A 21,149-nucleotide genomic window follows, 5' to 3' on the forward strand; every position below is an offset into this window, starting at 1 on the left:
GATTTAGTTACGCGAGAATTAATTATGTGAAGTTGTTATACATGATTAGCTATATAGTGATTAGTAATACATAAATATAATGTGGGTATTAAATATTATAATTAAAATTGTTATTATATTTAAATATATCTTTTAAACAAAACAAATATAATTTTTTTAATAGAGAGTATTCTTGCCATTTTATGTTTTAATTTAAGTATTACTAATACACATATTGTTATTCCATCTTCTACCCTGCATAAAATAATACATAGATTCTCTCATAACTTATACATATATTAGTCATGTGGAGCTAAACATTGTATTAGCTATGCTATGTTTTATGTACAAATGAAAAAAAAAACAACCAAATATTGTATAACTTATGTTAGATTCTACGTTGGGATTATTTTTTTAATTTTTGTCACCAAACAATGTATAAAGTTACGCCAATTTTAATATATAAATAACTCCTCTCTAACCGGCAACCAAATGATCCTTTAGTTTCTTTCTTTTTCCTTTCTCATCCTCAAACATGATAGCAACATGAAGTTTTTGCTGATGAGATGTGTGTTAAAATTTCTAAAAGGGAGAAAGCATCATGAAAATTTATTTAAATGTAGAACAAAATATGGGAATTTAGGGGATTATGAGGTGCCATAGATAATACAAAATATAATGAAGGCACAGGAAGACCATAAAAACAAGGGGAAAGGGTTAAAAACAATGAATTAAGAAGTAGCAAGGAAGAATTATGGAGTACAAGATTTGGGAAATTACAAGTTTTAAAAGGATAAAAAAACATCAATCTTATTATCAAAATTCAATCACTAACATATTACAATAAGATTCATAATATTATGTGTCGCGTGATTTTTTTGAAAGTTATTATAGAAGAAAATATTTTTCTTGACTTATAAGGCGATATATTCTTGCTCACACTATAATTAAATGATCACAACAAAGTGCAACCTCAGTGAATGGAACAGCACATTTTTTTATTTTTATTTTTATTTTTATTTTTGCAAAATTTTCTGCACCCAATTTTGGGCAGCAGAGTAAGGAAGGAGTGGCTCAGAAAACATACTACATGAAGTGTTGGTACATCTGAAGACAACCTTAATGCCCATATTATTCCCTTTTACACTTTACTTCCACATCACTTAAAACCAAAGAACCCCCTCCAATTTCTTAAAACTCCAAATCAACCCTCCATCAAACAATAAATTCTCACATTTGCCCTTCTGAATCACCCAACCACATGCGTACGAAAACAGAACAAACAATTGGGTATGTGAATTGTGATGAATCCAACACCAATAAAAATTCCCACAGAAAAAGAGACACAGATAAGAAAAAAGAGAGGGCGTGACATAGGAAAACAAAGTCAAATGATTCACGCTACAACATAGCCGTAGATCAGTCAATCCGACCCTAACACAAACCTTAGTTTAGTTTAGTCACAGTCACAGTCACATTCCACATCTCTCCCTTTTCTTTTAACTCCTACGTGGGTGATGTTATCATTGCCCTGCCCCTTCTGCCCGATCTGCCCGCGCTCTCTCTCTCTCTCTCTCTCTATTTTTCTCTCTCTACAACCTAAAGTAACAAGTAAGTACAACTTTCCCTTTGCCGTCTGGGACATCATTTTCTCTTTCTGATTTCTTACCTTTTTTTTTTTTAAGGTTTAATTTTCTTTTTTTTCCCCCTCTCTCTCTCACACACACGCACGTACAAAACACACACATCGCTCTATTTATTTAAACTAAATTATATATTTATACATTATAATCTCTTCGTCTCTTCAGCCACAGTTTTCTCTCTCTCTAAAACACATTTTCTCTCACTCATCTAGGTCGTAAGAAATACGGAGGTTAGCTCTTTCTCTCTTTGTATGTCGATATATGTCTCTTTATGTGTATATTTGTGTAAGTATTGATTTGTATTTGTGCAAGTATGAATCGAATTAATTGGATCTGGAGTTTTTAACCTTTCATTTGATGGGTTGCAGATCGGAGAATTGACGCGTTGTCCTTGGAATTGAATTAAGGAATTAGGGTTTCTGAGGATTTTAAGGCGATCGAGGGAGAAATTGGGATTTCTAGGGTTTCAAGGGGATTGGAGAAATTGGGGATTTTGCTAGGGTTTTGGTGAAGTAAATTGATATTGCTCTCAATTGACTGGTGATTGGATTGGATTGGATAGGATAATTGATGTTTGAGGCTGGGCTGGTTATAGGAGGTGCTGAAGATGCCAGTCGAATTGTATTATGCTGCATGGGAAGGGACAAAGGGAAAGTGAGGTTTGTCGACGCTCGACGACTGGTGGTCAGCACATGCCGGCGACGACCACGACCACTGTAGCCGCCGCTCATTCTTCTGTTGTTTCTTCTATTACCTCTGATTCGTTCTGCAAGGTATTGCCTTGGTGGGTTTTTCCTTTTTGTCTTCCTTAATTTCTCGTTTTGCCTATTATTCTTTTCTATTGCTTCGATTCATTTGATTGCGTTTGCCTTAAAAAATTTCTTCCGTTTTTGGGTACTTTGCTTTTGTTGTTTTTATCTGAGGTATACTGCAAGCCCAGTTCAGGTTGCAGACTGATCTCCAGTAGTACTTATCAAGGGATTTGTGTCTCTAACTGTCCTTCTGCCGGTTTTTTCTTTAAGTATATTTTTTTCATCTCAAGTTTGTGAAAAATGGGCATACTCTGTATCATGGACTGGAAGTTGTTTTAAGATCTTATCATTCAAGTCAGTGAAGCTTGTCGTGGTGTTGCATTTGGATATAGTGCATTATTTGCATTCAAAAGTAGCTTGTTCCGGTTTTCGGAGAGGTCCATAATGTGGTACTTTGTGCGTGGAAACTGGACTTGATCATGTGGAACTAGTTTTGCTTCTTACTTTCTCATGTTAAATGATAATGTTGTTATGCTTCTGCATTTGTTTAATTTTGACATTTCCAGCAAGGTAAGGTTGTCATTGCTGGTTTCAAGTTTTCATTCGGAGGGTACAAGAAAGTTACAAAAAATACTTGTTTCTTTTCTAGCAAATAGCTCTTCCAAAGAATTTTATCAATGCACCAAAGATGTTGGCCCCAACCTGAAGTCAACAACTTATTGCTATTCTTGTCCGTGAAAATATTACTGAAATGATGAAAGATGCTCCAATACATTCTCTCTTACATCGCTTCTGCCATGCTGTCACAAAGTAGATTGTACCCAAGTGGAGCTTCGGCAATAAAACTCTGCTGGTTCCGTTGTTTGCGTAAGGGAAGAAAGGGATTCAGGAGGAGCTCGCCAGATAAAAATTAAGCTAGCAAAGTTACAGTGTAGAAGCATGCATATTATGTGTTTGGAGAAATTTCTTGCTGCTAGAAATAAATCTTTAGGAAGCAATGCAGATAGCGGCTTTACAAAGTAGGGGAAAATTTATATCTTAGATTAACTACATCATTGTAACTCGTGCACTTTTATTGAGTCTTGTTTGATGCTTATATGAAGCAAGCAGTTAAATTGTAAAGTCACTTCAAACTTGATCATCTACAAGATTTTGCATGGATCGCCATCTGTTGGTTGTACTTAATGAAGTTTTTGGAAATAAAATTGCCAATTAACCTAAAGATACGTAGCCTACTCGACTGCAAGTTTTTATACAACATGAAAGATGTGGATGAGCTTTCAGCTATTTATGTCTTTCTCTTTTGCTTACGAGTTCATTTATTAGCGTTGCATGGTTTGCTTCTAGTTATGTGAATTTATTGCGTGTTTCTTTATTGATTTAACATCGTTACTCGGTGAAGTTGAAAATTTATCCTTTCTTTGCAGGATGGTCGCAAAGTTATTGTGGGCGATTGTGCTTTGTTCAAACCACCACACGATTCCCCACCTTTCATTGGAATAATCCGAAGGCTTACATTGAGTAAAGATAATAACCTGCAGTTAGGTGTTAATTGGCTTTATCGACCTGCTGAGCTGAAGCTTAGCAAGGGCATCCTTCCGGAGGCCGCACCCAACGAAATCTTTTATTCCTTTCATAGGGATGAGATTCCTGCTGCATCACTACTGCATCCGTGTAAAGTTGCATTCCTTTCTAAAGGTGCTGAACTTCCAACAGGGATATCCTCATTTATCTGCCGGCGTGTTTATGACATTTCAAACAAGTGTTTATGGTGGTTAACTGACCAAGATTACATCAAAGTAGGTTATTATCGCTTGATAGCTCTGTATTCCTTCTGTTAAATTGTAGGAGATTATTTATCCTCGAGCAGACAAGTCCTGTCAGGGCTGATGGTTCAACAAAAAGAGAGATTCTTTTTTTTAATCCTTGGATCTTTTTTCATAAAAGAAGTAAAAGTGTTTTGGGGCTCTTTTTTTGGGTCGAGGGTGGCGTCTGAGATGCTAGGAGAAAGCAGAAATTGCACACTTTTCATTCTTTATTTTTCTGATTGCTTTCTCATCTTTCACTCATACCTTCTGCTCCTGTGCAGGAGCTACAAGAAGAAGTAGACCAACTATTAAACAAGACACGAGTAGAGATGCATGCAACAGTGCAACCGGGTGGTCGCTCTCCGAAACCAATGAATGGTTCTATGTCAACATCACAATTGAAGCCGGGTTCAGATAATGTACAAAGCAGTGTAGCTTCTTTTCCTTCACACGTCAAGGGAAAGAAGAGGGAGCGGGGAGATCAGGGCTCCGAGTCAATTAAACGTGAACGTTCAATCAAGACAGATGATATAGATTCTGGTCAAATCAAAGCTGAAAGTGTACTAAAATCTGAAATTTCTAAAATTACAGACAAAGGAGGGCTTGTAAACTCTGAAGGGGTTGAGAAGCTAGTTCAGCTCATGCAGCCGGATAGAATGGATAGGAAAATGGATTTGATCAGTCGTTCGATGCTTGCAAGTGTTGTAGCGGCAACTGACAATTTTGACTGTCTTACTAGGTTTGTACAGTTAAGAGGTCTGCCTGTGTTAGACGAGTGGCTTCAAGATGTTCATAAGGGGCGGATTGGTGAATATAGCAACACAAAAGATAGTGACAAATCGGTTGAAGAATTTCTCTTCATTTTGCTTCGTGCTCTTGATAAGCTTCCTGTGAACCTTCAAGCGCTGCAGATGTGCAATATTGGCAAGTCTGTTAATCACTTGCGGCAGCATAAAAACACGGAAATACAGAGGAAGGCGCGAAGTTTAGTTGACACGTGGAAGAAACGGGTTGAAGCTGAGATGAACATCATTGATGCCAAGTCTGGTTCAAATCAGGCTGTCACGTGGCCTTCTAAATCAAGATTGCCCGAGGCTTCTCATAATGTTGGCAAAAATCCTGGTGGTTCAAATGATGCGACAAAGGGTGCACTTGCACAGCTTTCTGCATCTAAAATGGCCTCGATAAAGCCTTCACAAGGGGAAACTACTACAAAGTCTGCGTCCTTGTCCCCGGGCTCAACAAAACCAGCATCATCACCTGCATCTGGAAAGGAGGGTCAGCCCAGAGTTTCAGTTGGTGGATCCTGTGATGTTCCTTTAGCAAGGGAAGACAAGAGCAGCAGTTCTAGCCAGTCTCACAACCACAGTCAGTCGTTCTCGGGGAAGGAGGACGGGAGAAGTTCGACCGCAGTGTCAATGAACAGCATCAAGATCTCCACGGGCGGTTCTCGTCACCGTAAGTCAATTAATGGATATCCTGGATCATCAGTATCTGGAAGCCAAAAGGAGAGTGCTGCAGGCAGAAGTTCACATAGGAATCCTACCTCAGAAAAGCTACCGCAGTCTGCATTGAGTGGTGAGAAAGCTGTTGATGTGCCAGTTCTCGAGGGGAGTGGTCACAACCACAAATTGATAGTTAAGATATCTAACAGGGGACGCAGTCCTGCACAGAGTGCCAGTGCAGGATCCTATGAGGACCCTACGAACATGAGCAGCCGAGCTTCTTCTCCTGTGCTTTCTGAAAAGAATGATCAATTTGACCGAACATTAAAAGAAAATGCGAAAGCTGAATCGTGGCAGAGCAATGATTTCAAAGATGTACTAACCGGTTCTGAAGACGGTGATGGATCACCAGCTACTGGTCCGGAGGAAGAGCGAAGCAAGATTGTTGATGAGGGCAGGAAATCAGCAGAAGCTAGAGCTGCTTGTACATCAGGGATCGAACTGAAGTCTGGAAAACTGCACGAAGCTTCTTTTAGCTCCATGAATGCTTTGATTGAGAGTTGTGTAAAATATTCTGAAGCAAACGTGCCTATGTTATTGGCTGATGCTATTGGAATGAATCTTCTTGCCAATGTGGCTGCTGAAGAAATGTCCAAGTCTGACATGGTTTCACCTTCTGTTTCTCCGCAAAGAAATACCCCTGCTGCTGAAGATGCTTGCACAGGTGATGATGTCAAGTCAAAGTCACCTCTGGCTGATATCTCCACTGGTGACCGTAGAAATGATGATGATGGTGATAGAGAGAAACTGGTTGTTAGTGCTAGTACTTCATGGTCGGAGAATAAACTGCATCCATCCAAGGGTGCTGCTACAGAGTTCTCTGGAGATAGAAAGGCCTCTTTTTTACCTCCTGAAGAGACAATGACAGGAGGATACAACAAACAGTTCAACTCTCCCTGCATTGATTCACAGCCGGCTGGAGTGAAGTTGGAGATCACTGAGAAGTCAGGTGAGATGGAAAAGGCTGCTTCTTCACCTCATAGTCTATCTGAGAAGGTAATTGATTGTGATATAAGCAAACAATCCCAGGAGGAGAAGGTGGTGTCCCGTGAGGTCAAGGTTGTTGGTGCTCTAGATGCTAAAATAGGTAGAAATTGTACTTCAGTATTAGAAGACAAGGTCAGTAATGCAGTAGTAAGCTTCGAAGACCAGAAACCAACAGTTGAAGTCTGCACTTCTAAATTTGAAATTGAGAGCAAGAATGGTGTGAATAGGGTGTTGAACAATGCTAGTATCGAGATGAAACCATCTTTTGTGGCAAAATCTGAAAAGATGGAGGCAAGTGACAAGGAAGAGCGTCTACCAACTAGTTCAAGTGGAAATCCCAATACAGACAAAGGTGGACAGTCTGATGAAGCAAATATAAGTCTTGTTCATCTGTCTGAAAAGACAAAATCTGATCAAGGAGCTGTTGATGCTTCAGCTGAGGATAAAGCCTGTGTGGATACTGATTTTACTACAAGAAATCAGAAAAGTGAAACTACCGTTGAAAGGAAGGATGTCACTGTGCAGAACTCTGGCTTGTTACTCAATCAGAAAGAGAGACCTGGTTTTTCAAATGCAGAAGTGCTGAAACATGGGGAATCTAGAGAATCAAATTTCTCTGCTGTTGAAGAAGATAAAACAAAGGACTGTGGATCCGCCACTCTGGAGACTTCTTCGGTCTGTGCTGCTGTTCCAGATTCAGCTTCAAAGGTGAAGTTTGACTTAAATGAAGGTCTTATTTCTGATGAAGGAAAATACGGGGAGACAATCAACTTTACAGGACCTGGATCTCTATCCAATGTCCATATTATGAACCCGTTACCTTTTGCGGTATCCTCAGTTTCCTGTAGTCTTCCTGCCTCCATTACAGTGGCTGCCGCCGCCAAAGGTCCGTTTGTTCCACCGGAGGAGCTATTGAGGGTTAAAGGGGAATTTGGATGGAAAGGATCTGCTGCCACAAGTGCATTTCGCCCAGCTGAGCCCAGGAAATCTCTTGATATGCCATTAAGTTCCACAAATATCTCTCATCCTGAAGCTTCTACCAGCAAGCACAGTCGTCCACAATTAGATATTGATCTGAATGTACCAGATGAAAGAACTTTTGATGAAATAAATTCTCGAGATTCTGCTCTAGAGTTGATCTCTCCATTGGACCATATGACTAATCGTGCTGCACTGAAGAATGAAGTAATTGATTCTCCTGCTGTTCGCTGTTCTGGAGGACTCGATCTTGATTTAAATAGAGTTGATGAACCTGGTGATGTAGGGCAGTGCTCTGTGAGTAGCAGTAGTAGATTGGATGGTGCAGTTTTACCTTCCAAAGCATCATCATCCATTGGCTTGCCAACTGGGGAAGTGAGGAGGGACTTTGATTTAAATAATGGGCCTGGTGTTGATGATTCCAGCGCAGAACAGTTTTTATTCCACGATAATCATCAGGGAAGCATGCGTTCCCAACTGCCTGCTTCTAGCCTCAGACTGAACAATCCAGAAATGGGGAATCTTTCTTCTTGGTTTACTCCTGGGAATACTTATTCAACTGTGACACTTCCATCAATTTTGCCTGATCGTGTGGAGCAGCCGCCATTCCCAATGGTCACACCTGGTGCACAACGAATATTGGGTCCTCCTGCTGCTGGTTCTCCTTTCACCGCGGATGTTTACCGGAGTTCAGTATTGTCATCATCGCCTGCCGTGCCTTACCCATCCTCCCCTTTTCAGTATCCTATATTTCCTTTCGGAACGAGCTTCCCACTTCCTTCTGCAACATTTTCAGTTGGATCAGCTTCTTTCGTAGATTCTTCCTCTGGTGGGCGGCTTTATACGCCCCCTGTAAATTCACAGTTGCTGGGTCCCGTTGGCGCTGTGTCATCTCAATATCCAAGGCCTTATATGGTTGGACTTCCTGACAGTAGCAGCAACGGTACCATGGATCACAATAGAAAATGGGGAAGGCAGGGTCTGGATCTTAATGCAGGCCCTGGAGTGGTGGACATGGAAGGGAGAGAAGAGTCGGTTTCTTTGTCGGCAAGGCAACTCTCTGTTGCCGGTTCACAAGCATTAGCAGACGAGCATGGTAGAATGTATGCTGTACCTGGGGGTGTTCTGAAGAGGAAGGAGCCTGAGGGTGGGTGGGACAGTGAGAACTTCAGATTCAAGCAGTCATGGCACTAAGATCTGCAATCTGGTGATTTTATAAGGTGAGGCGTGTGTTATTTGTACGTTTATTGTTAGCTCAGCAGATTCTTTTTTAGCCTTTACACTTCAAAGTATGACCTGTACCTCCTACATTGTTTAAGCATTTGAATGGAACTTCTATGTAGGGAAGCGCTAGGACATCATGCATTAAGATTGCGTAACGCAAACTGTAAGCTTGTGCATTCATATATATTTGAGCTGTTACTCCTGCGCAGAAACTATGATATACAACCAATGAAACGCTCGCTTGCACCTTTGTGCACAATTATTTTAAAGGTTTCTGCTGAAGCATGCTTTCTTCTTTTTCTAGTTTGATATATTCTGAAAGAATAAAATATTTTTGAAGTTGGAAATGCTTGGGTCTTCTGTCTTATTATCGAGACATATTATAGTTGCTTTCTTCTCCCTCCTGAAAATCTATTTCCAGTAGGTCGTTAAATCCCCATCCTTCGAAGAAGAGAAAATGCTTGAGAAAAAGAAAATCAAACTTTCTTCCCCAGTATCTCAGAGCTATATTCCTTGTCCTTCTTGTTGATGCCCCTTCATTCCTTTTTTGAGTTGTGTTTATTTTCGGAGATTTTTTCCTATATTTTTGGTGTGGCTGACATTTTTACACCCCATTTTATTATTCTTTTTCCTTTTAACGCAGCTACTGGAGGATGGACTTGGCTAACTCCTCAAACTCTCAGCTTCTGGCATGCTCCTGTGGGTGGGCGGTAAGTGAGCAAATTTGATGTGTTCAGAGTCTCCGACCACCACCTCTTCAGCTTATCAGTGTAGTTGGGATTTCCATGGTTTGCAAGCACTGCACTTTGGTCAGCTATATTCTCTGGGTGGATGCAGATGAGTTTTCCCTCTGTAGATATTTAACTGTTGGAAAGCTTGAAATCTTTGATGCCCAGGGACTGGGGATAAATCAATGTTATCCTGTCCAAATTATTGACAATGGAGGTCCAATTTCGAGACTGAATCAAACGGAAAGCTTTTCTTTGTGCTTTGCTGTTAATCATCTTTCATTGCTTCCCGTGTTCTTGGCTTTTCTCTGTCCTCCTTTGCCCATTACATATGTATACAGGGTTGACACCAAATTTTGGTACTAATGCTTTCATCAGGCATGTTTTAGTTGTTGTGGCTGCCATTGTACCATAAATTAAATCGTTCTAACGTTAGTTTGTAGTCTCATTCACAGATGATAGAACTCTTGTTAATGATATTTTCAATGATGGTGGGGTGATGTGCTTGTTTTTCTTTCAAGCTACTAATCTGAACCAACAGTCTTGTGAGCAACGAAAAGACAACTTCTGTTTTCTGATTTGGAGAAATTAAATGGGTGGAGCTTTTGCATGGGTTAGGGTTGTCTTGTTGTTATGGCTGTTCCAATAATCACTGTTTAGCTGTAACCTACAATTAAATGGCCGGTCCTCATATTGATGCTATGTTAATTATCAAGTGAGCTGAGTATGCATATCATCAAGTGTGAATGCAGAGTAATCTACAATGCAGAGATTGCGGTCTGGTTTGGGTGTAACCTGATATGCTTCTGTGCAGGTAATTAATCACAGAAACCACAAGTATGGAGTGGGACCATTGTTTATTTCTGTCTGCTGTGATGATTCGCAGCTCATTTTTTGTTTCATCTTCCCTTTTCCATTGCTCCTATAACCCAAGAGAGTTCTCATTTGCTTTTTTCCAAGTATGAGTTGTGCAATTGCTCCGATTGGCTGTATTGGGAGTTTTCACATGGTTCCACAATTTAGAATGTGAAGTCCGATTGCAAGCTTGTGATGCAATATTATTGTGTTACTCTCTCCTTTAAATGCAATCTTGTTGTCTTGTTAGCTCTCGTACAAAGGTATTGGGGTTGTGGTTAATAACCGTGTATCCATTGCTCAAGAAACTCATATATTAGCTCACGAACTTGGTATGAAACCTACTACCATGAAAGATGGACTCCACAGGTATGACAGTGTAGTTTATTTTGTACATCTCCAGTATTCTTTCTCTTGCTATATTCAAGAAAAACGCTAGCACACATTACTCCCTAATCTACTTACTGCAGCCCCTTGCGTAGCTTCTGGTAAACAGCGAGTGATTGGTTTAATAGAATTAATACATGTACTTGAAATATAAACCTAGCAAGTAACGTATTTTACAGACAAATCAAGGCCGTCCAGCAGTAAGTTGGGTTATGGAAAAACAAATACATTATGCTCGTCACAAAAGTTCTGATAGAAATGTAAGTTTTATAGGCAGCACGCTAAAGCCATGGATATAAATCATGTTAGAGGCCGAACAGATGGGAAATATGTACATTGAAATGTCACTTCAAACAAACGAGCTTCCTTCCGCACATCACATTCCTGCAGTACCAGGTGAGATAAGTTAGTATTACAGGAGAGCGGTAAACAAACATTGCGAAGACTAACAATGCTATTTTGCAAGGAAACATTGCGAAGACTAACATCCTTAGCAAAAACACAAAACTTGGATGTCTTAACAGCAGGAGCAAAACTCAAAAGTATGCTATGTTGCAAGGAATTCCATTTCAGAACACAGACAAAACTGAAAAGTCAATGACAACGTCTCAGCAATCAAAGTCTCAATTATGTCAAGGGATCATTAGTGAATATTAAACCACAAATTAAACGCAGAATATCTTCTTTTGTATTTTGTTGCAAATTAGATACAGTTCTCGAACCAGATGTTTATAATTCTTTCATCGGGTAGTGTTAGAAGTAGGATGTTTAAATAGTACTCCCTCCGTTTCAATTTATGTGAACCTATTTGACTGAGCACAAAATTTAAGAAAAAAGACAAGACTTTTAAACTTGTGTAAAATTAGACACATATATTTTGTGTAGCTATAAATCATGGAATAAAGGTAAATTGTTTCTAACTATGGAAATGAGTTCTTTTTGGCACGAACTAAAAAGAAAATAGGTTCACATAAATTGAAACGGAGGGAGTAGCAAGGAATCAGCATCGGCGAGCGCCACTGGACAAGGATTTCCACAGGATAATACTTAAGCTATTTGGTAATGACAGTTCATCTCGCCATCAGTATGTCAAGATCAGATAGTACTCAGGAATAAAATAAAAGGCAAAGATCCAGAAGTAGCAATAAACGTTCTTTAAGTTTACCTCATTTGCCTTACTTATTCGGGCAAAAGCTTTCATGTGACTATTAAACCCCATTCTACTTGAGGCTGCTGATAATTGCCACCAGGTTATCAGCTCAAATACTGAAACGAAGTCATATAAAATTGAGGATAGATGTGTTGAGCTGAGGCTGTAATCTTTTGTTCATTTGGCACTAGTGATATTACGCAATGGTCAAAGTTCTGTGGACACAAATCTCCTAAGTTGAACTGAGATCTTCAGAGTAATCTTTGTGTAATATATTAAGTTATGGAGAAGGAACCGGATACAACAACAACGACGACGACCCAGGAACCGGATATTTTGGGGTTTCAGGATTAGTTGAAGACTTCCCTTCCTCTTCCGATGGGGGCAAGTCAATATGAAGGAACACCGTGATAAATCTATCAAGAAGAGTCCAATCTTCAAGAAGCTTCAAGGACCAGTTAGATATCTCACGATTTAGTGAAAGCCAACACCGGCCATAACCCTCAAAAACAGGTCATAAGTCTCGACTTTAGAAGTTTGTCACACTTTCTATAGTCTACTTGTTGTCAAATAGGTCATCCAAATGATTTTTTTTTTCCAGAAGGCCAGATTGGATACTAGAGACGAGAGGGGCCCTATTACTCTCTTTCATATCCTTATGTCTCTGTTTAAAAACTTTTGTTAGAAGAAGCCTTGGTCTGAAGAGTTGACTGTATCCATACTCTTCCCTAAGCTAGCACTGCATAGATCAAACTTTTGTAGGCTAGCTAATAAAGATAACATAGAAATGGAATATAAACCAAAAATTGTTGCTACTTGCTAGTGCAGTCACTTTAACCGCAACAACTGTAATGATAGGCCGCAGCCTCACTGGAACTTTATTCATATCACACAAACACCCTTACCCAAAAAAGTACGCATTCGCATGCACGACTTTACGTGAATTCTCTCAAGTATCTATACAAATCATTTCACAACGGCATTTAGGCAGCTGCAAATCAACACTTGTTGAATTTATCTGCTGAATTTCTTATTTCAAATCAATATTAGAGGCGCTAAAAAAATTCCACATGTGAAAAGCACAAGAAACACTAAAGAGTGGAGAGGAAGGAAAAAAGGAAAGAGAACAGAGTGCTTTGTAGTTATTCCTCCTCTGAATAAAATAGTTCTCGCGTGAAAAGATTACTGTTATTTTCATCAGATTTTTCATTGGCGCAAACTGTTTATAAAACCATAATTCTGGGGTAAAGCAATCTGTTAATTTTGCAGACACAGCTATCTCTAGAACAGAGAACTTTGTCTTCTGGTTCAATTGATGTTAACCAGGCAGGACAGCAAGAATTCAAAATTGGAGTTGTTTTGTATTTATAGTTTAAACTCGTAGATTAGAAGTCAATGCAGGATAATAAATACATATTCTTGTATGAGATGAATAAATAAAACAAATGATGAGTCTCTCAGTTGGTCTTCATACATTGTACGTGGTATGAAGTCAGGGTACCTCTACATATACAATAGTATCATTAGACTTGCATGTTCTAAGGACTTTACCCTATATTGAAAATGTTTTGAGTTGTCAGTCAAACAAAAAGTTGGGCCACACATAAGAACAATTATTCCTTGTTTCTTTTTCTTATAAAAAAAGGAATTATTTAGTCACTAGGAGACCCTTCAGCAAAGCATAGAGGTTCGACAAAGTAGCACAACTATTGTTTTTGTATGTCAACTTAATATGTCAATGGAGAACCGCGCACCATTAATTCAGTAAACATCATGTAGCACATTTCCATATAATACAAAGATCAAAAACTGATTTTAACAGAGAAGGTTACGAGAGTTACTAACATGAGACATCCTCGACGTTGTTTCTTCTTCTCCTTTTGCTTCTGCGGTGGCTTGATGACGACCTTGATTGCAGCATCAAAGACAGCTTTCACATTCTTTAAATTAAATAGGCAATGTAAGATCAGTAACAAATAGTCTAGCAACAAAAACAAAAGTAGACAACCATCAAGCAACAAACAGAAGAGCCTTTGCATCTTCAGTAAAGAAAATGTGGAAGGAAAAAATCAGGAGTCATACCAGGTGGAAGGAGGATTCTTAGGAATAGTAAAGTTAGAAAGAGAGATCAATATCTGGAATGTTCAATACTTAAACTGGTCCTAATTGGTACAAGTTTGAATTGGAAGCTTAAGGTCTTGAACTAATTTTCAAAATAAGGTTGGCCAACCGGGCCTGCTTTTTACATGAATAGCTTCATTGGTGATGTTGTCTTACTATGTCAAGAAATTCTCAAACAACCACGCACACACACATAGCCAGCAGAGCAAGGAAGAAGAAAAGAGGAAGTCAAAAAATGTATGGCCATGCTTTGCAAGTTAAAGATTCATAATCTATTCTAATCATTCTTTTCTCCACTTCAATTGGAAATCAGGTTGATATTCAGTCAAAGGATGTTATAACACAAGCCTGGATGATATTTGAAGATTGACGCAAATGAATAAACCAGAGACCTCCAGAAAATGAAAAAAACTCAGTCGCTGAATGAAGTTTCATTTTGATAAATAGGGATAGCAAAATGTTTCTTACAAAAGTACAGGATTGTTTTTAAATTGCCACTAACTACAGCAATGTCTGTGCTACCACTATTTTAAACTCCAAAAGACTCAAAGCAGACTAGACACTAGAAACACTTATTTTGGCAACCTCATAGTGAATCCGCTGAATCGTCAGCCTACCAATGTAAATTAGGTTGCATATGGCCGATGTTAATAGGGGTGGAACTTGAGAACTTTGGCTAGGGAAAGCATATGCTGACATTTTCAGTCAGTTGATTAAAAACGATACCACAAATAGTAGAGGTTTGACAAATATTTTCATTAATATACATAATACATTCGCCTACTATAGTCATTCACCTACTTAAAGAAGTTGACAAGAGTGTTGCAATCGTTAAAAAAAGAAAATTTCCAACTATTCCAATAAAGAAAGAGATGTGATACAGCATCAAAAATGCTCTCTATTGGGGAATGTGCCAGAATCACTTTCTCTCTCCCACCCTCATCTCTAAACTCCGACGATGTCTTTCCTAAATTTGCCTAGCTATGGATCGAGGGCTCACTTTCAATTCTAGTGGCAAAACTTTTGAGTTAATTAGTATCAACGAGGAAGCTATGGGATGGTATATTTTTACAGAATGTAGCAGAAGATTTTCAAGCAAGATTAAAATAGATGACAGCAACCTCTGATGGGTGTGCGAAGTTTTGATCCAAGCTTCTCTTCAGACCGGCAACAACTGCAAAAGATGGGGCAGGAAGGTACAAACATACACTTTTCGGGTGGTCCAAAATTTTAACAGTTATGGTCGGTTCGTTAGAATTGAAGCTATCATAGGGGCGAACAGATCTGCAATCATTATCCCGGAAGGCAATTACAATAAAGGATGGGGCGACATAGCAGGGATGATACAAGGTTATCTGGGAATATATGTAGACCCAATATTTTATCTCTATGTTGATCAATCAAGGTCTTACAAGGAAGCTGCTAATATATCACATTGGCCAACTACAACTAATGCCAATGTTGGGCATGGTGCACTCCAGGAAGAGCTGGGAAATGAAAACTTCCTTTCGAAATGTCTCATAGGTCAGTTCAATGACTCATTTAGCTTGAGCCCAAAGGCAGAAGTGATTCAGAAATGGTTCACAAGCAGATGGCAAGTCACAGCGGGTCTCAAGATCACTCCCATCGAGCACAACCAGTTCCTTTTTGAGTTCCCTTCCAGATACGAAGCAAACAGAGTCAAAGCTGGTGATTGGTTCTGGAATGGAAGAGAATTGACCTTGAAATGGTGGTCTCCGGTGGTCAGAGCAGATATGAAATCTGCAAAATCGGAACATCGATGGGTGAAAGCTTTTGGAATTCCTATCCACGCATGGACGGCGGACACTTTCAAGTTCATCGGAGACAAGTGTGGTGGCTTCGTCGATATTGACGATGACACTAAACATATAGTCCACTTTTTTGGGGCCCGTATCTGTGTGGTTAATCGAAGAGAAGAATTACCAAGAAATCTGGAGTTGATTACGAAGAACTGGGGCTACAAGTTAGCAGGAACTCACAATGTAATAACTAACCATTGGCCTTGGAAGTTAATATGGAAAATCAAGTTGCCACCCAACGTCATCTGCTTCAACTGAACTGCACTTTATGAGGCTTGTCTGACACAACAACTTAGCCAAGAGGAATTTTCAGATTGTAAATAGATGCTACATGTGCCAGAGGGAGGCAGAAACTCACAACCATCTTTTTCTTCAATAGTCTGTTGCAGCAGATTTATGGAGTATGTTTATATCATTCTTTAGACTTAGATGAGTCATGCCACATAATATCAGTGATGCTTTTGAGTCTTGGAGTTACTGGAAAGTTGATAGCACCATCAGGAAAGTATGAAAGATGATACCTACAGCTATTTTTTGGAGCATTTGGAATGAGAGAAACATCAGGTGTTTTGAAGGAGTATCAACTTCTCCCCACAAACTCAAGGCTAGACGCCTCATGTATTTGTATAGATGGGCTTATCTATCCCCTATAGACTCCCCTGACACTTTTTTTTGAATTTTGTTAGCTTCCTAGTACTAGTATAAACATTTGTAAGGAGCTAACAATTGCTACACTCTTTTGTAATTTATGCATCTTCTTGATGCCAGCAATGAAACCAATTACTTCATCAAAAAAAAGAAGTTGAGGGCACTTAAGTACTACAACTAGAAGGAAATACTATCCTTTAAAGGGGTATCTACCCTACTTTATCTAAGGACGAACAAGATAGAGATAATCGATCCACATCCATAGTATTTGATATAAGAGTACCGGCCATGAAGCAGCAAAGACAAATAACACAAGACCAACATTGTAGCATGGTGGTATTTGTTTCTAAAAAGTATTTTAATTTTTTTTATAATTTTCAGTTTTTTGAGGAAAAAAATTCAAAACAAACACTATTAGTTTGGTCTGAAATTCTTTTTTCAAAATTAAAAATATCTTGAACCTTTTTTCAGCCTTTTTGTAACGAGCTACAATCTTTAATTCATGGAAAACGTTAAACACCATGTATAACACTTGTATAGAAAAGATACTACTTTGACCAACCTGTTGTGTTTTAGAGCTACATTCGATGTAATAGGCAGCACCAATTTGTTTCCGTAGCTCCTCTCCCTGAATATATAGAGATCATTATGCCTCCCATTTATTCAAAGCCATGTAAAGGAGCAAGATACAAGTGACAGATTGGAGGCAGACCTGCGCGGTGGTGACAGGAACTAATCCAGGATGATCAGCCAAGAAGTGCTTATCCTCACGAAGATCTGTAGCATCATCCAGACAAAACAAGATTTAAGGCATAACTTAGAATCAAGTAACATTGCACACCATGAGCAGAGCTTGCCAATTTCACAAGTAGACAGCGAATAAGACACACGTGACTATAGCAAAGTCATCTAGTGACTATACCATTACTGACAGCATTCAGTATATTTCATGTTTATCGGTTCCATAAATATACTCAATGAAAATAAACAATGATTGTTACACAAGAAATTAAATCCATTCTACTATGTAATCTTAAATTCTGCTCCATCAAGGGGACACAAAGTCAGTTGTTACAAGGACTAAACCATTAAGAATAATTCAGCACTAAATACTCTTGGTATCCGAAATATCATCCTTGATAGAAAGATTATGTTTCAGCTAGAGGGCGAGAAGGTTAATGGCTCAGGACAATCAAGTTGGAACAGAGACTCTTAACAAAATACCAGAGAGCAACCAGAAGTTTTTAAGGAATAAACCTAGGAAAATTAAATACAAGTTTAGGAGAAAATATTGTTCCGTAATACTATCCATTACAGCATCTAATATTTTATCAAAAAGATAAGGGCAACATTAGCAATTCGCTTTTAAATGTTTGGCCCCTGAAGAGAAGTAGACATCTTACTTATCAAGCTATACTGCAAAACTAAATGGAAGTTAACCTAAGTCTCCACTGCAACATTCCTAAGGTAGCCATGTACATTCTTTAAATTTTGCCGCCAGGGCGGCAATCTATATCTCCTCATTCCCCAATGTACTAAATATGCTCTATCTTCATCGTAGGCTTTTGCTTTTGGGTTTGAGATTGAAATTTAGCAAAGCATATGGTGCCCCATCTGGAGCAGCAAGTACAATCTTGCGAAAATATGTAGCTTATGCATTTTGAAGAAGGTTTATTATATACAAATGTTAAAACAGCAAAATTATTAATTAGGTGACTTTCCATCTAGTTGCCACTTTACTGCTGTACTTCAGAACACTTGAGTTAGAAAAGTCAATGTAGCTGCAATTTTTTTTGGTCGTACCAAGTTATAATAACCGCTTTGATGGACAGAGCAAGGCCTGTATGGTGAGTTAGGAACACACTCTCCTTTTCATCTTATGTGAAGGTGTTTGACTAGAAACGATGTTCAGGAAAGAAAGAGAGACTTTTGGACCTTGTGGTCTTAAACATGCCATTATATTTCCGCGGCTATAAAATCATGTCATTAATGATAAATAGGATATTTAAAATTAAATAGTTTCTAATATAAAATAGTGTCAATTCTTTTCTAGAACAAACTAAAAAGGAAAGAGTGTCACACAAAATGGATTAGAGCAATAGACTCATGATTAGCATAGATGCTTAGTACTTGAGGGGTTATTAACATTTATTGCTTGCAATTTTTTTTAAATAGATCCATCTCATCTCCATGACAATTTCAAGTACTCACTCCTAGGCCTGCAACTGTACAATATTTCACTCATCTGCCTCTGTTATTAACTCCAGCCCACTTTGTTGTCTTGACTCAACATTCACGTTTTCTAACCTCCATCCTCCAGCCCCCTTAAGTTTATGCTACAAAATACAGTATTAGCATTCCAGCAAGCACATCATAGAACAAAGTGACATTAAACCTAAAAGCACTTACATTCAGGATTCAGCATCTGTTGTAATTGCTAATTCAGGAAATATGCTAAAACTTACCAAGTTTGGTGCCAGCTAATACCACCGGTATTCCAGGAGCATAATGCTGAAGTTCAGGAATCCACTGACCAAAAGGGGGCTTTCAGAAAAAGAAAAAAAAAAGACATTTGACATAAACTGACAAAGTTCACAGTTTTAAACAGAATGTACCTTTTTAAGTATGTTCTCGTAGCTTGCGCGACTAACCAAGGAGAACGCTAGGACAAAAACATCTGCTCCTCGGTAGCTCAGTGGCCTTAATCTGTTATAATCTTCTTGGCCTATAAAATGATCAGAGGTCGAGAAATCAGAATTCCTTTGCCTCCTTAAGCGATTAGGAAATGCTAATTACAGGATGTTAGTACTTGATTTGGAGGAGGGGGAATAGGACATCATCTTGGAACCATTCAGTTGTAATTAGTAGACATATTTTTACCTGCAGTATCCCAAAGACCTAAATTTACTGTGGTCCCTTCGACAACCACATTGGCACTGAAGTTGTCAAACACTGTGGGAACATAATCCTGGTTCGAACAAATATACGAAGAAGACTCAGAAAATTGAAGTTTAAGTTCAGGAAAGAAACTGAAGAAATACTCCTGAATAACACAAGTTAGCCATAGCATTCTGTTCTTTCTGGTTCATTAGGTTACCATTACATTTTCTCTTACTGGGATTTTTCTCTTCACCCCCCCCCCCCCCTCCTCCAAAAACCAATATTGTGACCTGGTTGAGGCCAAGAATGGAGCATACCAAGAAAAATAAGTTAAATAAAGCAACAAAATAAAAACAGATAGGCAAAAAAAGAGCATATTCTAAAGTAATAAAATCAGAACAAACAAAAGAGAAAAAAGAAGGAAAAAAGCTGCAAAACCCACATATAAAAAACCAACATTCAGCTTATCTAGGCATCAAACACAAGAAATGAGGGACATACCAAGAAACCCACATGGATCTTTTGGGGAAAAGATATAAGAAGTAAGTAGTAAAACACTTACAGTGGGGAACTTGTTACTGGTATAGCAAATAAGCATACAAGTCTTTCCAACGGCACCATCACCAACCGTGACACATTTGATGAATCTTGAAGCACTTGAGGCCATTGAACATAAAAAAAAAAATACCTCAAGAAAGCTGCAGCAACAAAATTAAGAAGAAAGAATATTTTTACCCAAGAAAAAGACTAGCAAATACTACAGCAGTGAGTAGTGGGTGAAATTGGAAAGGTATTATGCCTATTGCTTAGTGAAAGGAGAGAGGTGAGACAGTGAGTAAAGATCACATGATTCCTACTCAATTTACTGGCTCTGTACTCTGTAGCAAAGCTGTCACCTTTTTATTGATTCAATCTTCTTGGAAAATATAAAAAGACTGGATCTTGATTTTTGGTATTATTACTTACTACGTAAAATTGCATACCAAAATTCTGCAGATGATGTGTGTTTATGTATGTAACTGGGGGTCTAGTAGTACGTTTTACATTTAATAATTTTCTTGTTTGGGGAGAGGGTGTGGAGATAGCTTGGAATTAATAGCTTTCCAACAATAAAAGGGTCTCCTCCTCAGAGTGGATTAAGTAAAAAATGGATCCTGTGAGTTGTGACAGATGAGATGTGGGTCTTCGTTTTGTTGAACAAATTAAACTATATGCCCGGGATAAGCCATTGACAAAACCATATTGCTGCTTTATGATTGAAATAATTTTACTATTTTTATTTTTATTCTTAAATATTAGCACAATTTGATATTTCAAAAAATAATTCGAAAACCAATTCTCTAGAAGTCATTTTTTTAAATAAAAAAATCGTGTATTAATTTGGACACACCGAACATACATAAAAATTTGTATTATATCATTTAGGAGTCGTTTGGTACAATAGTAATAAACAACTTTGATAGCAAGTATGTTTCGGTAACCTACAAAAATAGTAAAGCAATATATTGGGATAAGTAAAATTACATAAATAGTGTAAAAAATTTGCACTATTATTGTAAATCTCTTGCTTAAAATGGTTGGTTAGAGTATTATAATATCGGGTTTACATGATAAAAGAAAATACTATCGAGTACAATATAATTTATTGCAAAAAAATGGGAAAGCAGAAACATAACATTTTACA

At 38.4% G+C, this 21,149-nt stretch overlaps 2 protein-coding genes across 13 annotated transcripts; one reads left to right on the top strand and one right to left on the bottom strand.

Moving 5' to 3' along the window:
- Positions 1 to 1,617: 1,617 nt before the first annotated feature.
- On the top strand, positions 1,618 to 10,214 carry LOC107810712 (uncharacterized). Of its 6 annotated transcripts, none has more exons than XR_001653711.2 (6): positions 1,713 to 1,852; positions 1,991 to 2,395; positions 3,802 to 4,173; positions 4,464 to 8,872; positions 8,996 to 9,039; positions 9,520 to 10,214. XR_001653711.2 is itself a non-coding variant. In XM_075251644.1 (5 exons), the coding sequence occupies exon 4, from the start codon at positions 4,512 to 4,514 to the stop codon at positions 8,844 to 8,846; it is 4,335 nt and encodes a 1,444-aa protein (XP_075107745.1). In that variant the 5' UTR covers positions 1,618 to 1,852; positions 1,991 to 2,406; positions 3,802 to 4,173; positions 4,464 to 4,511; the 3' UTR covers positions 8,847 to 8,872; positions 9,520 to 10,214. The 6 variants fall into 6 exon arrangements, 4 of the variants coding, with proteins under 4 accessions (XP_075107745.1, XP_016491000.2, XP_075107746.1 ...); XR_012708604.1 differs by having other exon boundaries at positions 8,996 to 9,146; positions 9,520 to 10,124; XM_075251644.1 differs by lacking the exon at positions 8,996 to 9,039 and having other exon boundaries at positions 1,618 to 1,852; positions 1,991 to 2,406.
- Positions 10,215 to 10,962: 748 nt separating this feature from the next.
- LOC107810713 (rac-like GTP-binding protein 3) lies at positions 10,963 to 20,644 on the bottom strand. Of its 7 annotated transcripts, none has more exons than XM_016635520.2 (9): positions 20,449 to 20,644; positions 20,028 to 20,163; positions 19,466 to 19,553; positions 19,201 to 19,310; positions 19,051 to 19,114; positions 17,298 to 17,362; positions 17,148 to 17,213; positions 13,842 to 13,936; positions 10,963 to 11,230 (listed from the first exon to the last, which is right to left on the bottom strand). In XM_016635520.2, the coding sequence occupies exons 2-9, from the start codon at positions 20,130 to 20,132 to the stop codon at positions 11,191 to 11,193; spliced, it is 633 nt and encodes a 210-aa protein (XP_016491006.1). In that variant the 5' UTR covers positions 20,133 to 20,163; positions 20,449 to 20,644; the 3' UTR covers positions 10,963 to 11,190.
- Between the last annotated feature and the right edge of the window lie 505 nt (positions 20,645 to 21,149).

The sequence above is a fragment of the Nicotiana tabacum genome, chromosome 4 (genome assembly GCF_000715075.1).
Source record: "Nicotiana tabacum cultivar K326 chromosome 4, ASM71507v2, whole genome shotgun sequence".
Lineage (NCBI taxonomy): Eukaryota > Viridiplantae > Streptophyta > Magnoliopsida > Solanales > Solanaceae > Nicotiana > Nicotiana tabacum.

Bases quoted from the DNA above. Each gene is read 5' to 3' on its own strand.
- LOC107810712 (XM_016635514.2), top strand. From the start codon at position 2,249: ATGCTGCATGGGAAGGGACAAAGGGAAAGTGAGGTTTGTCGACGCTCG. The intron at 2,396-3,801 runs GTATTGCCTTGG...CTTTCTTTGCAG, and splicing joins CCTCTGATTCGTTCTGCAAG to GATGGTCGCAAAGTTATTGT. The intron at 4,174-4,463 runs GTAGGTTATTAT...GCTCCTGTGCAG, and splicing joins CTGACCAAGATTACATCAAA to GAGCTACAAGAAGAAGTAGA.
- LOC107810713 (XM_016635520.2), bottom strand. From the start codon at position 20,132: ATGGCCTCAAGTGCTTCAAGATTCATCAAATGTGTCACGGTTGGTGAT. The intron at 17,214-17,297 runs GTCTGCCTCCAA...CTATATATTCAG, and splicing joins TTCCTGTCACCACCGCGCAG to GGAGAGGAGCTACGGAAACA. The intron at 11,231-13,841 runs GTTAGTAACTCT...CTGGTACTGCAG, and splicing joins CAACGTCGAGGATGTCTCAT to GAATGTGATGTGCGGAAGGA.